Genomic DNA, 21,040 nt, shown 5'->3' on the forward strand with positions numbered 1-21,040 from the left:
CATAACTACACCGCCGTGATTTATGATGACAGTCCGGACGTTTCACCGGAAAGACGAAAGTTTCTCGCGCGGGCGCCGCGGATATCACCGGTGTTTCACGCCTATTTTGCGAAACGATATCAAGAGCCGAGTCCGGAGAGAGGTCGTGCGACATTGTACACCTACAGGCTGATCCAAGTTTTGCGGCGGGAAGTTCTGTTCACCGAGTTACAGGATATATAGCTAAATTTTCCGTAAGACGGGACGGACTTTTGCCAAAACACTTAGGCACGAACCGGGAATTATCCGGAGCTCACCGTTCTCCGAGAGATTCTCACGTTAATTCGGAAACTCCGCAGAGTTAGCGATATTCTAAGGCAAATGAGCAAAGAAAATGCAAGGTCGCGCTAAGTGGATTCAAGAATAAGGAATTTTCGATATTATCGTCTTAATACTATTAGAATACGTTTATCATGTTTGCTTCATTGATCAATGAATACAATATATACATAAGAAAATATAATCTTAAATACAACAACGATATTGTATGACGGAATATATTTTTTATATAGTTTAAAATTGGTTAACTTTGATTGTATTTCACTTTTTTAGCTTCGCGTTTATTTTTATTTATACTTAAGATCATCACAAGGAATCCTTAGCTTGGTTTTCCGCTTCTTTTTTGTTCTTTTCTATTTTAGTTTGAGAAAATATAAATTGAAGTTGAAACAACTAACGTTAATGAAACTTATTTGATGTTCTACATTTTTATATTTAATCTCTTTTTTTTTTCCTTTTTCACTTTTATATATTACAGACACACTATGATTAAAATTAACGATTAAGCATAATTAAAACACAATTAAAATCTTTTATTAATAATTAATAATTATATGTAATAATTAATAATTATATATATATAATAAGTAATTTTTGTTAAATTACTTATCTACCATTATTTACAAGAAATTGTAATTATTAATAAACGCTGTTGTTTAATTTTAACTATATTATTAATTTTAATTTTAATGATAAATTTTATCATTAAATAAATAATTTTTATCAAAAATGTTGTAAAACATTTATTGGAATCAAATTGAATATTTATTTTAAATAATTCACAAGGATTCAGAGACTAGCTATACTCTATGAAAAGATTCTCTACATTTTTAAAGCTTCCGACAAAGTGAAAAAGCCAATTTAATTTTACATTTCTGTCAATTACTTTAAGACTACTGAAAGCTTTTTTTCCTCGAGATAGCACTACTTATTCTTATAAAAATAGCACGATAAAGGTCAGTCGACAACGACCGTTTTTATCATGGCAAATAATCAAGAGACATTAAAAAGAACAGAAAAATTAGCAATTCAACTATAATTTCGCGAGATTTTTGCATCTCACTTGAGACAGCTCGTTCTTTTTATCTGTCTTGTCAAGTACATTTACACCGTCGGTGAAATGCGTACTTATCCAAGTTACACGGCGGTAAAGAAACGGTGACGAGGAAAGAGAGGCAAAGTAAGTAGATAGCCCGAGAGTTTCTGCGAGCGAAGGAAAAAAAGGAAAGAGCTGAATCAAAGTGGGGGAAGAAAGAAGAAACTTGTTGTGACTTCCATAAAAATTCGGAAGCGGTTTCCGAAGAGTTCGAAGAAAAATTCATCCGCGAACTTTATGCAAGATTCCGTCGCGCTTGAAAACCTTCTCTTTTCTTCAATATTCACTTTATATTCAACCAAATCTCATTGTCCTCTATAGTAAAAAATTAACTTTCTGACACTGAAGACTACTATAATATTTATGCGCGATATTTCCGTCTATTGATATTTATTTATTTTAACATCTAATAAGTTTAGCTTTAAAGACTTTATATGTGCACGTACAAAAAAAATATTAAATCCACAAATTGTTCGAAGATGAACAGATAATTGACTTTTTACAATATTTTAGTTGAAATCTTTTAATGCGTAATGTTTATAATTTATGTCTTATCATTTTCTTTAAGTAAATCTTTAAAGCTAGTTGTTAGTTTTTTATTTTTGGATTTAGTTTTGGATTTTTTTTTTAGTACACTATATACAGTGATTTATACTGCTGTACAACGACATGTTTACAATTTTTTTAGTCGTAAAAGCAAATAGAATAGTAAAAGTGACTGAAATTTAAATAGACACGTAGAACACGCGGAAGTTATGACCATTAAATACATCCCTTTTGTATACGTGCATATAATACGAAATGTCACTAATGCCGCAGCTGTGACGGAGATTTATAACATGCAAATATAACTGATAGGTTGCATGATCTAAATTTGTTGTACTATAATTGATGTACGTATGGCTATGAATGAAATACAGCTTCACAAATTCTTTTTGCTAATATATTATTGAATTTATTCATGCATGCGTATCGGTAAACATGATAACTTAATTGATTAAGCAGTTATTCAAACATCGTGAAAGCAATCATTTTCGTCATTCAATTTCATGAAAATTAATCCGGAATCCTTTGATGATTGTGTTATGTAACCCGTTAATGAAAATGAGTATCTTGATATTATTTATATATTTATATATCTGATGTAAACATTCATTTTTAGGCATGATTTAAGAATAAAAGAATTTTCTTTTTCTCCTTAGAGCTGGTTTAATCTTTTCTATTGTTCCTGTCTACACTGTAAAAAAATAAAATGTTAATTTTAACTTAAAAGACGGTTAGTGGACTTTCTGAAACATGTGCAAAAATATTAAAATTAACATTTTTGTGTTAATTTTAATATTTTTAGGAACAATATATAATTTCGATTGATAAAAAATATGGTTGGCTATATAAACATACCAATATTTTCAACTCCAAGGGCATTAGCTTTGCTCTCTTTATTCTTGTCATCTCTGTTGCATACGTCACCCGTATTCTTCCACCATTTATCATAGAGGATCTGTATTACACCTTTTTCCTGTAGCTCCAGTATAACTAGAGATATTTTATCCCTCCAGGGCGAACCTGCATATAAAAAGCCTTCGTTAGGCTGGCCAAGGGCTTCACAATTTCTGCTTCTACAGCATAATCTCGAACGTAACTTTGCCATTGCACGTTTTGCACGTTGGATATATATCGAATATATTATTAAATAATATACGTATGTTAAATATGCGGTTTAATCTCATAGAACATCTTCAAATTTTTTCCCGTTCTAAGATGGAAATATATAATCTTTTAAAATTATTTGACTGTATAAGCTACGTATTTTATGAACAAAAACTGTACTTTTGAACTATTCGTTCTGTGCCGGCTAAGAAAGCCAATTTTCCTTTAGCAGAAATTTAATTGGGTATCATCCACTTCAGAGAAACTTCTGAGCTTTCAATATTAAATACGTTGGTAATTACTCTTTTCAAATATGGCTTCTATTTATTCATATTTACCTTTATTCATATTTACCTTTTGGAGTAGCAATTCCATATCCTTTGCTATCTAACAATCCCCCTATTTGTGTTAGATTACAATCACGGTGAACTGCGTAATCGAGCATAGTCGACTCCATTAAAAATGCATAGTCGCCTTCCAGAACCCTTTTCACTCCTTCTTCGTAGGTTTGAACGAACACAGATGGACTCTTTGATTCCATAAATCTCCACATTTTTTGATAGATCCCGATTTTTGAATCCTGTGATTAAATTATTTAATAATGCACAGTGAGAACGATTTTTTAGAAGTAAAAATTCAACTATGATACAGAGCTCATTGGATTATATCATCAAAATAATTATATAGAATGCTCCAGCATACTAAGCAATACTGCAAAAAGTTTTAACATTCTAGCAGCTTGGACATTCTGCATTGTTTGACGGTTTTACAAAATTATTTTCATGTATTTGGTTAAATTTTTAGATACTTCAATAAAATCGTTCTTTCCATATGCAAATTTAATTATTTGACGCTTTGTGTTCAGTTTGTGTTTTGTACTCCACAATTAATTTTAATCGAAAATTGAAGTTGAATATGAATTCCTGAAATCGTGAAAAACGAAAAAATTAATATTGTATTGAAAGAATCCGCTTTTATCCGCGCGAATTAAATGTTTTTATTAAGCAAATGGTCGAGCTTCGACATTGTCAATATTAAAGTGAAATTCAGGAATTTTTTCCTCATTACTAGCCAACTAATTTGTTCATTTTTCTGAAGGAAAAACATCTCACTCAGAGAGAATGGGATTTACAAAAAACCATATTTTTGTTTAACGATGCAGTTTTCTGTTAAAATTTTACAGCGTGATATATGATATTTCTAAATGCACATCATAAATTGATCAATCATTAGTATGACATCAGCAGATTTATTTGATATACATATATACATTCTTTTTATTTCAGAGAGCGCGAATGTATTGAATAATTCATTATATATATTTTTACATGTATTTGTTTAATATTTTATTAAATAATAATTAAAAGATTAGTTTACGTCATCTGTTATAACTTATTATTCCAATATCAATATTATATTTTGAAAATTTTTATATAAATTATGATTTTTTAAAAATTTTACTGTAAACAAGGAGTACAGAAATTGTAATATTATAATATTGGAAATACATAAAAGAAAATTGTTAATACTTAAATGTGTTATAATAATTATATATTATTGACATTTTAAAATATGTATTAAGTTGCACAGAAAATGTAAAAGCAATTCTTCTTCTGTAATTTTCTGCACTTACTCTGAAGAACGTCTTCGTACTTCCGCCTTCTAAAGTGCCATAAGATATCTCGGTTTGTTCCGCGAGATCAGCGACATTCTCGATCGGCGTTATCATCCTCTCCACCGTTAGAAAAGCAGCCAGATTTGCAGTATAGGAGGAGATGATGATTAGCGTGAAGAACCACCAAATGCCGCCTACTATTCTCGTACTAGTTGCCTGATAACGAGGATTTATTTCGTATTCATTTTGAATAATCTTAATAAATTTTTTATTTAGCAAATTTATGGATGTTCTAATTTGATGATACCAAATTATCTGGGAATCATTTCAAATTATTTTCTGCGTTGCAAATGTCAGTTTAATCCATATTATTCCTTTATAAAACTGCATTATGGAAACACTAGTTTAGTCAATTGAAGAATTTAGAAGTATAAACATAAATTATTGCGAATAAATGTACTGATTAATTTTAATAATCTCCTTAACTTCTTATAATTTTAAAAACGTATATGAAAAGACCATTTCGCTGAAATATCTAAAGATGTAGGTACAAATCTGAAAATAATTTTGTTGGATAATTATTGGATTATCGCAATAATTGTAAGAATTTCAAGCATGATAAACAATGCTACAAAAGACATCCTACAGTTTGAACGTTCTACATAATTATTTTGATAGTCCAACAAAATTATTTTTAAATCTGTATATAGCTGAATTTTTGGGTACTTCAGCAAAATTATTCTTTCCGTGTAAAAAAATAAGTTTTTTGTAATGGTGTCAATATACAGTTTAATGCGTTTTCAAACAATCAAGTGATATGTGTTTTCCTATGTGTTCTTAAAATAACGGAGATCATTTAATCCAATCAATCAAGTCAGTAGTTCGAAATCAAATTGTTGCAAATATGAGGGAAGCATCCGTTTAAAACTTTGGTAGGATTTCTCATGTGTAAATCTTTTGATACATCTGCACTGTGAGGCAGATACTTTTTTCTTCTGTTGCGAAGAATTGTAAGGAGATTCAAAAGATCGATCGGAAACGCATTAGGACGTATCAAGGTGACGAGGTCAACAATGATTCTCGAAAAATTTCTCGTAGCATTCGAAGAATGCAATACGGGATCTCGTTTAGATATTTCGATCCATTAATGGCGAGACCAACGCGAAAACGATCGTCGAATGTAGAACACCCATGAATGATTTTCTCATTCTCGTATTACGCAGCATCTGCCGCTTGGGAATTGAGCGAACGGATTTAATTCTACTGTGCGGTAATATCCCGCGAAAGAGTTTGCACGGTGTAATCCACGTATTCACGATGTGTAATGAATGTGTATAATTCATATGTCGAATATAATTTCATGTTTTATAAGTGATTTTATGTAGAATGGTTCTTTTGGCGACGCGCCAAAGTAAAACAAACAAGTTTTCTTATCTATCGAGTTTAAATCGATGAGAGGAAAAACAATTTTTTTGCGCGTGCACAATACTACGCGCACATTAATATTATTTGCAATATTACACTCGCTCTGAATGCTCAAACCGCGATTCTCGGCGCATCTGGCTGACATGAAGCATAATTTCCCGACACTCGAGACAGTCGCAACGACAACCCCGCATGTACATACGTGCCACCAGAGTCAATTGGCATTATATGATGTACTATAGATATTTCCATGTGAGATTCTACTCTTTAGCTGCTTCATATATGCAGAAGTTTTTAATTTCTCTTATTTGTTAAATAAATTTTTCAAAGTTTTACGTGTGTAAGCATGCAATGTAGCGACCTAAGATTTATTTCAACATTTGTTAAGCGTGTAATGTACAGTTATACAACGAGAAATTGATTTAGCTCAAGAAATCAATTATAATGGTAGATCTAAGTCATACATGCTTAGCATTGTCTTAAATCGGATTCACAGACTAAGTAAACGAGCGCGAATAAACATGAATAATTTAGTACTCGCGATACTGTTGAAATCATTCACATTTGTTTGTGCTCATTTGCTTGATCTGAATCCAGCTTTATATGTATATTTTTAAAATACTAACATTTTGTTCGCTTTTCATTTGAAACAGGAATGTATTTTAAAATTCATACGTCACATGATATATGAGCGAAAAACTGTGTTCGGTGCGTAAAAAAACAATGCATTTCGTGATTTGTAAGTTTAAAAGAGCTGACATTACGTCGCAATAATTTAACGACATGACAAACGGATATATCTGCAAGATAATGTCTTGTTAACGAAGTTATTATTCGTATCAAAGTTGATGTAATTACTTAGCCATACACATATTTAGTCACCTTTTCTACTTATGTAATGTATTCAAATTTATTAAGCCCTAATTTTACCCTTTTAATCAAAATAGTTAACTCCAAACGTCCAAAAGTAGCTTGAATCAGATAATTAATCGCGAATAATTGATAATCTTATGTACGAATGTGATTTAGAAAACTAATCATCTATTTGATTAAACATTACATCTCAGCATGAGTATCTTCTGTTATCTAAATTTTTGGTAGTCTAGTCTGTTGATATTTCGCAACAGGTATTAAATACAATATATGATGCGTATGTAGTTCGTATTCTAGTAATTGCTTTTGCTAGTGATAATAGAAATGAATGACGAAGATGCGGAAATTCGTGAGGTATCACGGGAAACATTACCAGGCGAGATGCTGTTGAGGACATGTAATTGTTTTCATGTGCATTGCAGCTTAGTGTAAACAAAACCTCCTTTCTACCATGCCGTTGGCATTGTCGGAGAAACAACACCAACTCAAATCTCACTATGAAACCTAACCTCGCGAATTTCCATGCTCTATAACAAATGACCACATATGCAGCATGCATCTATCACTGTATTTCCAAAAAGTTTCCAAGAGAAGCAATTAGCATTTAGTACAGATAAATATTGCAATGCAATATCTATTTTTTTCATAGAATTAGTATTATAAAAAACAATTAAAATGATTAATACGATATCCAATAAACATATATACGTTTTTAAAAAATAATTCATAACATACAATTTGCAAATGTAATTTGCAACAAGAAATACATTTTTAATTTGCTATTTATTATTAAAAATATTTTATTACAATTTATATTATAATAGAAGAATTATAATAAATCCGGAATGTTCTTTCTATCAGTTCTGCTTCTTAGTAACATATTTTCTTGCTTTTATGTGACATGAAATATGGAGCAAGTAAGTTCGGAAAACACCGTTCGATGCTGCAGGAAGAATATCCGCAGCAGTCATTCGTGTCATAAAAGTGAAGAATCGAACGTTGAATTTACTACCAAGAATTTACCAAAAGCTACTTTTATCTCACGCTTCTGGCATATAAAGTGCATTGCTCTTTAATCCATTTTAGTATTACATGGAACTAAACTCTCAAGAGACATTTGATTAATTATTGTTACAAAACGTTATGTACCTTTATGTTAAAAAAGGTAGGAGGAAAATTATTTCAATGTAAATTATACGCTTTAATTGCAAATACATAAAGTATTATATAGAGTAACATCATATAAAAACAGTAATGTAAGTTACTTGTATAAATACTAAATAAATAATACTATATACTAAATAAAAACTAATTTGAAAACTACTGCAAAAAAATGAGTCGATTGATATTTTAGTTAATTACTAAAACCAATAAAAAATTGCTATAATAACATAGACATAATTGAAAAGCATTTTGACTTATATGTGCATGCAGGGCTGATATTCGTTTTTTTTTTATTAACTTTTTTTATATTCATGGATTGTACATGTAATAATTTTATAAACTAGTTTGCTCTCAAGTTTTATTTTTGAATTGACTGAAAATCTAAGCTTGAATCTAATCAATATTTAATAATTCATATGCTTGTAAAGGTTGTATTTATTAATTTATTATCTTTGGAATTAACAATTTATATTAATACATATTACTGTTTGATTATTATATAACGTGATAAATTATATTATTTAACAGATTTTTAAACATTTACATAATCCAACTAACAGTTGTGTTGCAAGTAAAATAAGATAAAAATTTTAAGAAAAAAACTTGTGTAAGCTCCATTTTTTTTAAATCTTTGTAAGTACGGTAAAAAAAAAGAAAAGTATGGCGTGAATAATGACGTAGTTTCTTTCCCTCCGAATGCTTCCATTGTCCACAATAGCAATGCTGGTGCTGTCCCGAGTTCATATCTCGCGGATACTTTTCTCGCGATTGACGGAACTCTATACAATATTGCACGTATTATTCGACAACTAGAAGTCAATTGCGCACTATTCTGCATCACTGACATTCTTCATTCTATTCTCATCGTATTATACGCAGTAGAAGTAAAAAATCAAATGTTGAGAGAATTTCTTGGAATGGATTTATGTGAAGACGAAGAATATTATATTTTTTAATAAGAGATATTTTATAAGCAGCATGTGTTACTTTAAAACCGTATTCTGGATATTAATAAGATTAAAAGATGAAATTATGATTATAATAGTATTTGAGTTATAAAGATCAAAGTTAGCTAAAAATATTGTATAGGATTCATTTATTCAGGCTCATATGGCGCTTTTATTTTGTTTGTTATTTACTATCAATTTTTCCAATTTATATTAGCGTTTTTATTTTAAACTAGTAATTGCGAAATATTTATTAGTGAGAAGGAGAATGTTAAAAAGAGGTCAATTTCTGTCTAAAATAGTGTAAATAAAAGGAATAGTGTTTTTTGTACATTTTTACTTTGTTGATACGATAAAGTTATTAAAGAATTCGTGACGTTTGAAGAACACCACAAAAATTAAGCAAAACTATTGAAATTTATATAAATACATTATGTTCATAAATACATTATTACGTATAAATACATTATTACGTTTGTGAGAGTTGTTCAATTTTATTACTGAATAGATAAATTTTATATAGATTATTTTGTAGTTAATTTTTAATTAACATCTAAAATACGCTATAATACTGTTGTAATTTATAAAAGACGTACCTTACATAATATCTTATTAAGGATATCTAATTATAATCTGTGTATTTATCATTACGCGAAATGTAGTTATTTCTTTTGCTAAAATTAATATGCTTTTTTATATTGCTGTTTTATAAGAATAATAAATTTATTGTGATTGCTATATGCATTTCATGTATTTAAAGTCTCTCTTAGTTTTAAATTCGATGCTATTTATCTTTCATAATTATATAGCGTACTTATATGGTGCCTTTGTGCGTCTGACATTTATTTGTTTTTCGTTTTGGAATACACGTTGAATTTCGCGTTTTATGCAAGTAAAACCACTTAAAAATTTAAGTGAAATTTGCAACATTTTATACGCGTAAAAATACGATAGCGTGTTTATGGAACGGACATAAAGTATGAATTTTTTAAAAGCAAAAATTAGTAATGTACATGTTCTTTTTACCAGACACTAACAATAAGGTATAGATCAGTTCCAATTTTTCACTCACGTGATTTTTAAAATTAAAGTGAGATATTCGGAATTAATAATAATTTTGTAACAATGGAAAGTTTACTTTTAAGAAAGTATAAAATACGGGTTTTTTGAGATACAGAACAAATTTCTCTTAGCTTTATTGCCTAGGTCGTATATTTTTTATTTTCCGCAAAATATTCCCAAATCTAATAAAGTTCTCTCCCTGTTCGGGGCATACTTAGTACATAACTGAACTATAGCGAGTAATTTCCAAGTGTACGTATATATGTGTGATAGCTAAAAAGAAGAAAACTGCTTTCAATAGAATTGACTTGGGCGGGTTAAGTGATGCGAACAGAAATAGACCGATAATGCGAATGGAAGGTTGTTGGCATTGTAATTATATATATATATATAAAAAATAAATTTAATAATCGATTTTTCATTGATGTGTTAATATCCTCGATAATTAAAAGAAAAGAAAAAGATGTAAGAAAATTAATTCACAAAAAATGTAGATGGTAATAATTATTTACTATTCTATGAATATTTATTAAACAATATTTATATTATATATGTGTATTATATATATGTATATTAAATATAATATATTTAATATTTTATAAAAAAGTACGGCATTATTATGCGAACTTGTACTCTTGACAAACTTTGTATCTTTTACCTCGTTAAATATTTATTATTAACGTTAAATATTTGTATCAAATTTTGTAAGCTATAATTTTTTAATGTGTCAAATGAATATTTACAGATAAAAATTATTTCATAAAAAGAAAATGTCTATAAATTGTTGTAAAAATTTCTGAATCAACATTTCAAAACATTACGGTACAGAAAACCTTACCTATTTTACTTTTCCATTCAAATTTGCGTGAGTACAGTTATTACCATTTTTGGATTTTGCTAATGTTCTACTTAAATGAATATTTTACCGTGAAAATTTTAAATGAGTGTTTAAAGTATATACGCTTTTTAATCGTACGGTCTTTTTTAATTAGCGGTAAAAGTTAGTCGTTGAAGTAAATATTTTTAAAATGAATTTCTAGAAACCCAACAAGTCATTCTGCTAAGAATATTCATAAATGCGTACATGTTGTGTTAATAAAAAAAGGAATGTTTCTTGAGACACGTTTGACTCTGTGGTGGCACGTTTACCTTAGGGTTGAGGTCGCTGCCCTGTTGCATAAGTGTGCCGACCGTAAACCAAAAACTGTTGGCCAGGCTGAACTCGTTGACAGTTCTCAGTAGAGGAATGTCGTCGCTGTCCGGATCCAAGGCGCTCACGTGACTGCCCTGGTGACAATGTGATGAGCCCCCCGTCGAGTGGTGCAGTTTTAAAAATAATTATACTAATTCTACTTATGGTAACTTATACTTCTTACATGCATCGTATATTTTTTAATATTTCTTTCTACACTATGCAGACATGGGTAATGTTATGAAGAGCTGAAAATATAGATGCGAAATAACTCTGAATTTTTTTTTTTAGTAAACAGCATTTTCTTTAAGAAGTAAAATTTTTCTTTTTTACAAAGTATCTATTTTTTCTTACGTTATTAATGAAGAATGCTGCATTAAAACATATGTAATTTCACACATTAATTAATTGTTCCTTCTTCATCTAATACAATATTTATATATCTTGTAATATGTGAAATCACGAAATATAAATTGAAAATAAGTTTTGTTACAATATTATATGAAAAATATTATGAAGCACCTAAAGTAACAATTTTTTTAATGATTGAAGAATAGTATAGACTACATTTTATTATTTTAATTAAAATATAAAATTACATAATATTTAAAAAAGCACTCTGCATTTTGTAATTTAAATACAGTTCATCGATCGCACCACTCGACGTGAGCCTACCTGCAAAGGACATTTGCAGCTTGGGCAGGGAGACGGCTCCACCCACTCGAAGGGCGAGAATCTTGCCACTATCCATATCGTTAAGGACACCACCACGTAAGCGCCTAGCAAGAACAACCAGATCTCCATGGCGAGGGGAGTCATGAACGAGAAGAGCCGCGGTGGCGTGCGTTTGGTTACCTGAAGCATTGACGTTTGTTGTTACTAATCTTCGAGAATTGATCTGATCGACCTGATACGATATCGAAGATGAATGCAACAATGCATTCTTCATGTCCAACCATCACATCACGTTCCTTGCTGAAAAATAATTTGAAGACGCGAGATGTAACTCTCGCATCACTTCCTTGCACAACATTCAGTCTCTCAAACGGCTTGAAAGACGATTCTTTATTTCGACGGAATTACGGAAGCGTATTATTCTCCGGCGCGCGTCGAGCAGAACACAATGGCGGTGCACTCTGATTGTGAGTACAATCGCCGTACGTGCTGCTTTATTTTTTAACGAGTGATCGCTAACGTCGCAGGAGGTAATTGAGATTGGGTCGTAAGTCGCATAGTCTATTGATAAAAATGTAAATCAAGTAGCGCATTCTAAATAATTTACTTTGTAAATGTTAATCTCTATCTTTATGTTAATCTTTAATTTATAAAGAAGTTAATTATATAAAGAAGATTAATTATATATTTTTTCTTCAATGATCAATGCAAATTAGAATAATGCATTATGAGCTTTAGCTCTGAAAACAAAATGGGGGAAGGGGGGAGGGCGCGGTATGCTTTATATAAAAGATATTACGATATTGTTGCAATATCACTCCAAGATTTGCTCGATTATTTTACTGGCAGTGAGCATCCCTGTAATATTGCAAATATACGACTCGCAACATAAACAGATATAAACGAATTGACGTGTGCCCTGCAAACAGACATCTACTGTTTGCACTCTAGCGAGATGATGGATTTATGTGCGCGCTGCCTCGTGAACGGGTACTGTGCAGCGTTCGGGGGCGGTGAACGTGAGAGAAACGGGCGGGCATGTCGGATGAAGGATGTCCCGACGGTGCGGTCGGTGAGTACGCGAAGGAAAATGGTAGAAGTAGTCCAAGTGGTGGAGCACCTCGTTGAGTGTACCTTAGGGTTGAGCCCGCTGCCTTGTCTGAGGAAGGTACCGGTGATGAACCAGAAACTGTTGCTGACGGTAAACTGATTCTCTACCACGTCGCTCTCGGCCAGACACGGATGCGGATTGTTCCACTCGTACGGGCTGAAGCGTGCCATCACGAAGAGGGTGAAGCTCACTAGCATGTAGGCGGCGAGCACGTAGAGCCAGATCTCGACCGCCAGCGGATTCATGAAGGAGAAAAGCCGTGTCGGCTGACTGGACGGCACCTAAATTACGTCACGCTACGATTTTAATTAAAACGGATCCCGTTTCGTGATGCGACGCGACGCGACGCGACGCGACGCGGCACGGTACGGCGCGGCGCTGCGGGCCGAGTCAACTTTTACGGCAATCCTGGATATTCAAAGGCTCTTTTCGCGAGTGCACGTTGAAGAAAGAGAATTTGTGAGACATGCAGTGCAGATTATTTGATAAATTAATTTCTCGTATTTAATTAAACGAATTAAAATTTTCTTGGATTACGAAAATTTCCTTAAATACGTCTTGCGTATTTGTGATTGATATTATCGTAGAATAATTAAAGTATCTATTATGTTTCTCATTATTTAGTATAATGATGTGCTCATATGAAAATCACTTTTATTAATATGCTAATGCAATGTGCATATACTGAAATATAATCAAGAATTAAACATTAGAAACATAAATACGTACTTTGGATGGAGGGATAATAAAATATTAACATTATGTTGCATACAAATGTAATAATTTTAAAAGAAATCGACAGCACGGTGTTAACTCACCTTAAATAAAATTCCAATTCCGAGATTCATAAACGGCTTTGTGAAGTCTATTACGCTTTCCCTAGCATAATTAATCGTCATGGAAGCAACTGCCAGATCCGCTCTCTGAAAGAATTAAGTACTCAACAGAGTTACGAGAATTCAATTTCTTTGATAAAGTTGAAGTCGAAGTTATATAAAAACAGAGATGCTTATAACATCATGAAAGACAGTAGGAATTAATAATCACACAAAGAACTTTTTATTAAAGAAGCATTTCGCGTTCACATTTCAGAATGCTTTCTCTTAAACAGATAAAAATAATTAATACGTATTGCGTAACATTTACATCAAGCAAATGTATTTCTTAACATAACATAAATGTATCGTGAGTCGTGAATGAGAGGAATAAAAATTAACTGATAAGTTTTACTCTGCGAAATTGAGGATGAATTCTTTACGAATGGGCGAGTGTTGCGGACTATGAGACATCATTTATGTCATCCTCCTGACCTTAGAACATCCGCCTACGGTTTCGTAGGTTCCCAAGTTAAAGCATCGTCCCTTTTCACAAGAGGCAGATTGCTTTGCATGTTTTATAAACTGCTGATCTTCGGTATTCAAAGAGCACGCTGAGACGACTATTGCGAACTTTGTGCATATTTTCTCCATCTCTTTGCATCTCATGTTTCAAATCAACGCTAGCAAATTTTTAATAATAATTTTTAATAACAATTATAGTTTTTTTACGATATATTGTATTGATATTAATTTTTGAGGAAACTAAAGTCGTATATTAAATTATTATTTTTCTTCCTCGCTTTCTTTTTCCTTATTTGTCGTTATATTTTTAATTGCGATATAAATAACAAAAAATTTTTAGTTGCTAAAAAAATGATTATATGTAAAAATATTAAAATAAAAAGTTTTATGGCTCCAAGAATAAATAAAAAGTAAGTAAATTATATGAGTCTCCGAAGTTGTTAATGTATTAATAATATACAATATTTATAAGATGATAGAATATAATTTGCAAATAATTAGAATGTATTTATATTTAAAATAGAAATATTTTTGTTACTTTATACTATACATTTCTTATATATAATAAAATGTTGCAGAAATACGTAGATATATTTATATCAAAAGGCTAAATGGTTTATGTATCACAGTCAGTAAAATTGGTTATAGAATGTCAAAAGCTTTTAGCAATCATGTAAATCTGTAAATGTATACGCAATACGTATGTGTTTCGATATTATCAGCAACAAATGCTTGAATTATCTATTGAATAAAAGCAAAGCATTATCTCGGAGAGAGGCGCTTGTTACATGCATACGATAAAATCAATTCAGCTAACCGCATATGCGCAGTAATAATAATATACGTATAAAATAAAATAATTATGCGTATAAAAATTAATATGCTTTGGGAAACAGTATATCCATTTACTTTGCCCATGATTAAAATATCATTGCATATATTAATTTTTTATTTAACTGCTAATGATTCTTTTTTAATATAATATATTGTGTGTATATACATATCAATATATTAGTACTTGAATTGTACTATCGTCAAAAATTGTCAGTATTTTTAGAACCACAAAACTCGATTCGAAACTTCAGATTTACTCTTACGCCGATAATATTTTTGCATAGTAACTGTGCGACTTTTCCACGAATAATATATGATTTTGTTTTTAAATGTGCATAAGTCTGTTTCATATATCGCGCTCTTGTGCTTTCATGTTTCGGTAAAATTTCAAGTTCTATAAGTATTCTTTTTTTCAATTTCCGCTTTCTAATGCATTAATGTTTACTGGATATTTTCATTTTTCGTTAAAAATTCGTACGCGAGTGAACATGTATTTTCTCTTCCTGTTAATACCCGCTACATAGATGCGATCGCGAGGAAACAAGAAACAGTACGAGTGGAGAACTACTTCTCCCCTAGTAACGGAAAGACAATATTTACCTTACTCTGGATATATACAAGCGCAGAAAAGTCAGAATTTTAATCAAAATTTAAAGAGAAATTGTTGATATTGAAAAAAGTTTAAAGATTCTTTATTCTAAATGTCTTATTTTAATTATTAATAGATTTTTGTTAATAAAGAAAGTTAAAAATAAAAAATTGGAACAACAGAAAAATGATTAAAATAATGATTAGTAGGTTTATTTTTTTATGTATGTATATTATAAAATCAAACAAATAAATGAGGGTTCCATATATTTTGATGTATTAAGTTACATTTTCTGAAGCAAATATTAATAGTAAATTTTTATAATGTAGATTTTATAATGTAGATATTTATTAAATAATAATGTGAAGCTAATTGTTTTGAAAACATAAATATATTTGTATGTCTTGTATTGAGAATTTGATTGCAAATTTGCATTTTCGTAGGTGCATTTTTCCACCTCATTGTCCCAGTGGAATCAAACTTTGAATGAAGTTTAATTATATAATAGATGCAAAACATTTTTTTTAACTGAAATCTTTTCTAACTGACTAAAAATGAAGCGTACAATTGCTAAAATATTGATGCACTGTTAATTTGCAGATTTATATGTATACCACGTTCCAATTTAATAATTGTGATATTGTAACAATTAACAGTAAATTTCAATTTATTGTGTAAATTATGCGAATATTGTGTATGCGCCTACTCGATCATGCAGACAATAATGGATCGGCGGCACAGATTAAATTCGAAAGATGCTCGGAAGTGCATGTATAAAACTTTGATTTTAATAACTGCACAATTTTACAATTCAAATGACAAAGTGCAACATCTGCGAGCTGATCTATGAATTGAAATATTAAATACCGTCGTTTGCTCATGGGAAAAATAATTAATCCAGATGATTCTTGTATCTGACTACAAGCGTAATGAAATTCCTCGTGGGATGGATTTATTGCGACACGTCTGCGGAAATTTACTTTGCTTTGCATATAAAATCGGCCTCTTGGGTCGCGTGTACCCATTCTCCTCTACCTCGATATTTCTCCTAATATACTATGCTTGCGCAATTTCAACAACATTATTAACACATTGCGGTCAAAATCAGTTTCGATAAAGAAAATAATATTTGATATTATGTTCATATTTTCACTAATACAATAATCATATTTTTTAAATTATAATTTGATACTAGTTTACTAGTATACACTTATATGATTTGTTTACTAGCTTATTATATGATCTATTCGTTGTTTCTATTATTTAAAATAATTTATGAAATACTATATCAGATCCACATTGATATAGAAATGCAGATGTTTAATTAATCTACATCTTAATTATTTTTTATCTCGTGATATTTATTAAATTTTTTTCCGATTTGCGCAACGTGTTGTTGATAATTCAATTTTTTAATTTTAATTCAACGCATGTTAACACCAAGTTATCACCACAACGTTTATGTTATTTCTTATAATGTTGTATCTCATCATACAAGTTATGGAAGAAAAACACGATCTGTGTATTCTGTCTTACCTTATCCATTAGTTCACGCACGATTCCGTTCCACTCTTTCGTCTCGGGATCGTACACCCCATACATGTGATCGGGCACCAATTTGATTGCGTATTGGAAACCGACTTGGTTGGCTACCGACTTGAGCAAATCGATGCAGAAGCCTTCGAACCTCGCGTTACCAGTCAAATTCTTGTCTTCTTTTACCATGACGTAGGGTCTTTCCTGTGGAAGATTGGATCCCATTGATAGATCATAGAATTGTGCTCATCGTGACAGGGGAAAGGCAAAGGCAAACCCTTAAAAATTCTTATTTCCGCGTGAGATGGTTATATCAAAGAAAAAAAGATGGAAAAGAAACCGCCGTTCCATGCAAATATATAGCATTTTGATCGCTTGTCCCTCAAATATTTCCTTTTTGCAACACAGACATGAATTTTTCATTTTTCTGAGAATTCACAACGCCGATAAAACGTTCCCTCGACCAACTAAGATTTTTCCTTAATATGACAATTTGCGATTTTGCTATTTTTTTTTTTTTTTTATATTTTCTCTAAAGCGTCTCTGAATTTTATTCCTTACGAAAACGTTTCGTTACGTTACATTACGTTTTTTCCTTACGAAACGATAAGATAATAATGAATCAAATTACATATTTGAATATTTAACATATTATAAAGATAGAAACGAGAATTTAGAAATCAAGTTTTCTAATTTCTATAATTATTTGTCCTATAATTCATTATTTTAAGATCAATTTAATATGAACATACCGAGTAATTTAACATACTTTTGTGACTCATAGATTATTAGATATTATTAATAAGTACATATTGAAGATGCTATGTGGCTTAAATGTGTGGACACTATCTCTACGCGGCATAACAAACTTACCCGACCCCATTTAGAGCAGCTTTCATAGCTTCATATGATCCATGCACTTGCAGTATCCTGCTTAATAATTAATTCTAACGCTACGAGGTCGCAAACGTGACTAAATTGGATGCAAGGTATCATTACCTCTCTCGTCATCACCACGAGCGTAATGTTGGTCGTCGTGGTCTCGTAAAAGGCGTCTAGATCCGTGACGTTAATGCCAGACCCGGATTTCCACTCGCCGACTTTAACAAGCTCCTCTTTTTTCAGTTTTAAGAGATCCAACTTGAAATTGTTTCTCTTTCCTTCATTGAATTCAATACGTCCGGTTAATCCATGTAAACCTGCCTGCAACAGAAACACTCGTATAAATCTAAATCCGTGTCGATTAGGTTTACATACTCATTAGTTCATTGCGATAAGTAATAAATGAATAACATCCTTCATTTTATGTATTACAAATGTGTTACTATTAATATTTTTAATTGCTGCAGAAGTGCATTTAAGCTTCTCTCCATAGAGCAAAAATGTAGCGGTTAATTTTTTACTTTTAAGGATTTTTTATTTTTATCATAATGTGTGTAGCTTAGCCGTATAATTCTTCAAAGCTTTATATCTCTACTATTTAAAAATAGATAGGATGTGCGAAAAATTGCACTTTTATGGTAAATAGTGGTCTCTCATGAAGAAGATAACAATATTTCGAAGTTGAATCTTAATATGCGAAACGTTACGAAATTAAATATTACCATTCAAATTATTATTAGATAAAACACGAACATCGAAAAGTAATAAAACTTTTATACGCAACATTATATTCATAACTGTTTAATAACGAATAATCGGGTTTACTGTTCGTTAAATCATGTGCGCGTCTGATTCTGGTTAAATTTATTTTTCCTCCGTGTCCAGTAGCTCACAGACACGCATACATGTACACACGATTCATTGCTGACGGTCTACATTTCCGGTGCATACAGTTGGCGAAATTTTTCGCATTAATTACCGTTTGCGGTCTACCGGCGGTTTGCGCATAGTTTATTTGATTTATCTTTTTTCTTTTTCAATATATGTTAGTTTGTCGAGTTGTTGGAATATTCATCCAAAATGTGCTTCTTTTTAAACTTGATCACTTATTCTATCAGTACAATAAGATAAATTCTACATTGAAAGAAAAATTTTTTGATATTTGTGTTTAATCATAATTATAGTCATTGTTGTTATAACAATAGTAACAACTGTATAAAATAAAATATATATAAAATGTACACTTCTATCAACAAATATATGTATTTACATAGCTGATATTGATTAACATTAATTACAGCAGTAATAAACTTAATGATAGTAATATATAATTATCTATAGTCACAAATACACAAAATTTAGTATATCTATGTATAATTTTTGAATTTTTATGTAAATATTTTTATTACATTATTGACCGATAATTAACAGCGTAAACAGATAATTAACAGCGCGAACAGATAATTTTCAACGTAGTATTCTCACGATATTATTTAATAAAACATTATTGTTCGTTGTCTTTTTAATGCATGAATGTTTTGAATATCGAAGCCTGATGCATGGTCATATAACTTTTTAGACTTGTGTTTCATTCCATTTGTAATATGAATTTAATGATAACTGTGCGGAATGCGAGTGAGTTTATTATATTAAAATGATCGATATCTCATCTACATTAAAAGAATTTGAACGAATTTTTATATGAATATCTCGTTCGCGTATTGCTCAATCCACTATACAGTAAGAGTAAATTCTAAACTAAAGGAAAATTTAATTGTTGTATGCAAGTTTTTTTATTTTTCTGAAAAATCTCACAGATAAAAAAGACTGTTACCGAAAAATTTTAACAAATACAATTTTTCTGTTTTTAAAATATATTATTAACGGTCCATGAAAATCACTATACTGTGAAAAGTTATTACATTATTTGAATTATCTTAGCCAAGAAAAAAGCTTTTAAATCGAGTTACAAAGTTTTACAAATTTAGCACAGTTGTTAACACGATTTGGTAAAAGCCGGCGTATGTACAAAAATACAATGGTTTTTACTCGTCCGTGTTTGAAGTAGTTATCTCCAACGTATTTTTACAACCTTTATGATTTCATGAAACGTATTGTCAAATTATTTCGGAAAAAAGAAATCTTCTTTCATCAACCCGGCAGCTGACGCGAGAATTTTAGCAGTGATTCTACGGTAGGATTTTTATCGGACTGTCAACAGCGGTATTGCGGATCGTACGCTGATCGATAAATCTCCGTCGTGATATCTCGTCAGTGTCGACATCGACGAGTCGGTTCGCAAAATCAAAAATACGCCGATGTTCGCGAAACAAATGGTAAGCGCGCCGGAAGTAACCTGGGCGCCGCCACATGTATTTTCGGTACTCGACGTGCTCTCCGTTCGACGAATACGCACGTTAATTACGCTATGCGTGCGTCGATGCATCACGCACATGTAAAACCATTACACACGTACATTGTACGCAACAGAAAACGCAGCTCATGATATTTTGCGGAAGCATGTCGCTATGTACAAATAGTTTAAAAAAAAGGTAATAAAACGCGAAACTATCTTTTGTAAAGGATTGATACGGAATATCCGGATTGTTCATTGCAAAATAAAATTTTGTATAAAAATAGTGTAGGGGAAGTTGCTGCGGTTGCTTGAATTGTTTATATATATATATATATAAACTTTCTGGTTTTCAAGATTATGTGAGTGGACATTATT

General features: G+C 31.0%; 1 protein-coding gene across 1 annotated transcript in view; it reads right to left on the bottom strand.

The window, feature by feature from the left end:
* The window catches only part of LOC108756804 (glutamate receptor ionotropic, kainate 2), a 147,279-nt gene that overhangs the window by 7,010 nt on the left and 119,229 nt on the right, over window positions 1–21,040 (bottom strand). Inside the window, exons 8-16 of the mRNA XM_018500867.1 lie at window positions 18,427–18,630; window positions 17,428–17,631; window positions 13,947–14,051; window positions 13,152–13,409; window positions 12,018–12,197; window positions 11,300–11,437; window positions 4,698–4,895; window positions 3,419–3,644; window positions 2,816–2,980 (exon numbers count right to left, since the gene is read on the bottom strand). Coding sequence (XP_018356369.1) covers window positions 2,816–2,980; window positions 3,419–3,644; window positions 4,698–4,895; window positions 11,300–11,437; window positions 12,018–12,197; window positions 13,152–13,409; window positions 13,947–14,051; window positions 17,428–17,631; window positions 18,427–18,630 — 1,678 coding nt within the window. The remainder of the gene's footprint in view (window positions 1–2,815; window positions 2,981–3,418; window positions 3,645–4,697; window positions 4,896–11,299; window positions 11,438–12,017; window positions 12,198–13,151; window positions 13,410–13,946; window positions 14,052–17,427; window positions 17,632–18,426; window positions 18,631–21,040) is intronic.

The sequence above is a fragment of the Trachymyrmex septentrionalis genome, unplaced genomic scaffold (genome assembly GCF_001594115.1).
Source record: "Trachymyrmex septentrionalis isolate Tsep2-gDNA-1 unplaced genomic scaffold, Tsep1.0 scaffold13, whole genome shotgun sequence".
NCBI lineage: Eukaryota > Metazoa > Arthropoda > Insecta > Hymenoptera > Formicidae > Trachymyrmex > Trachymyrmex septentrionalis.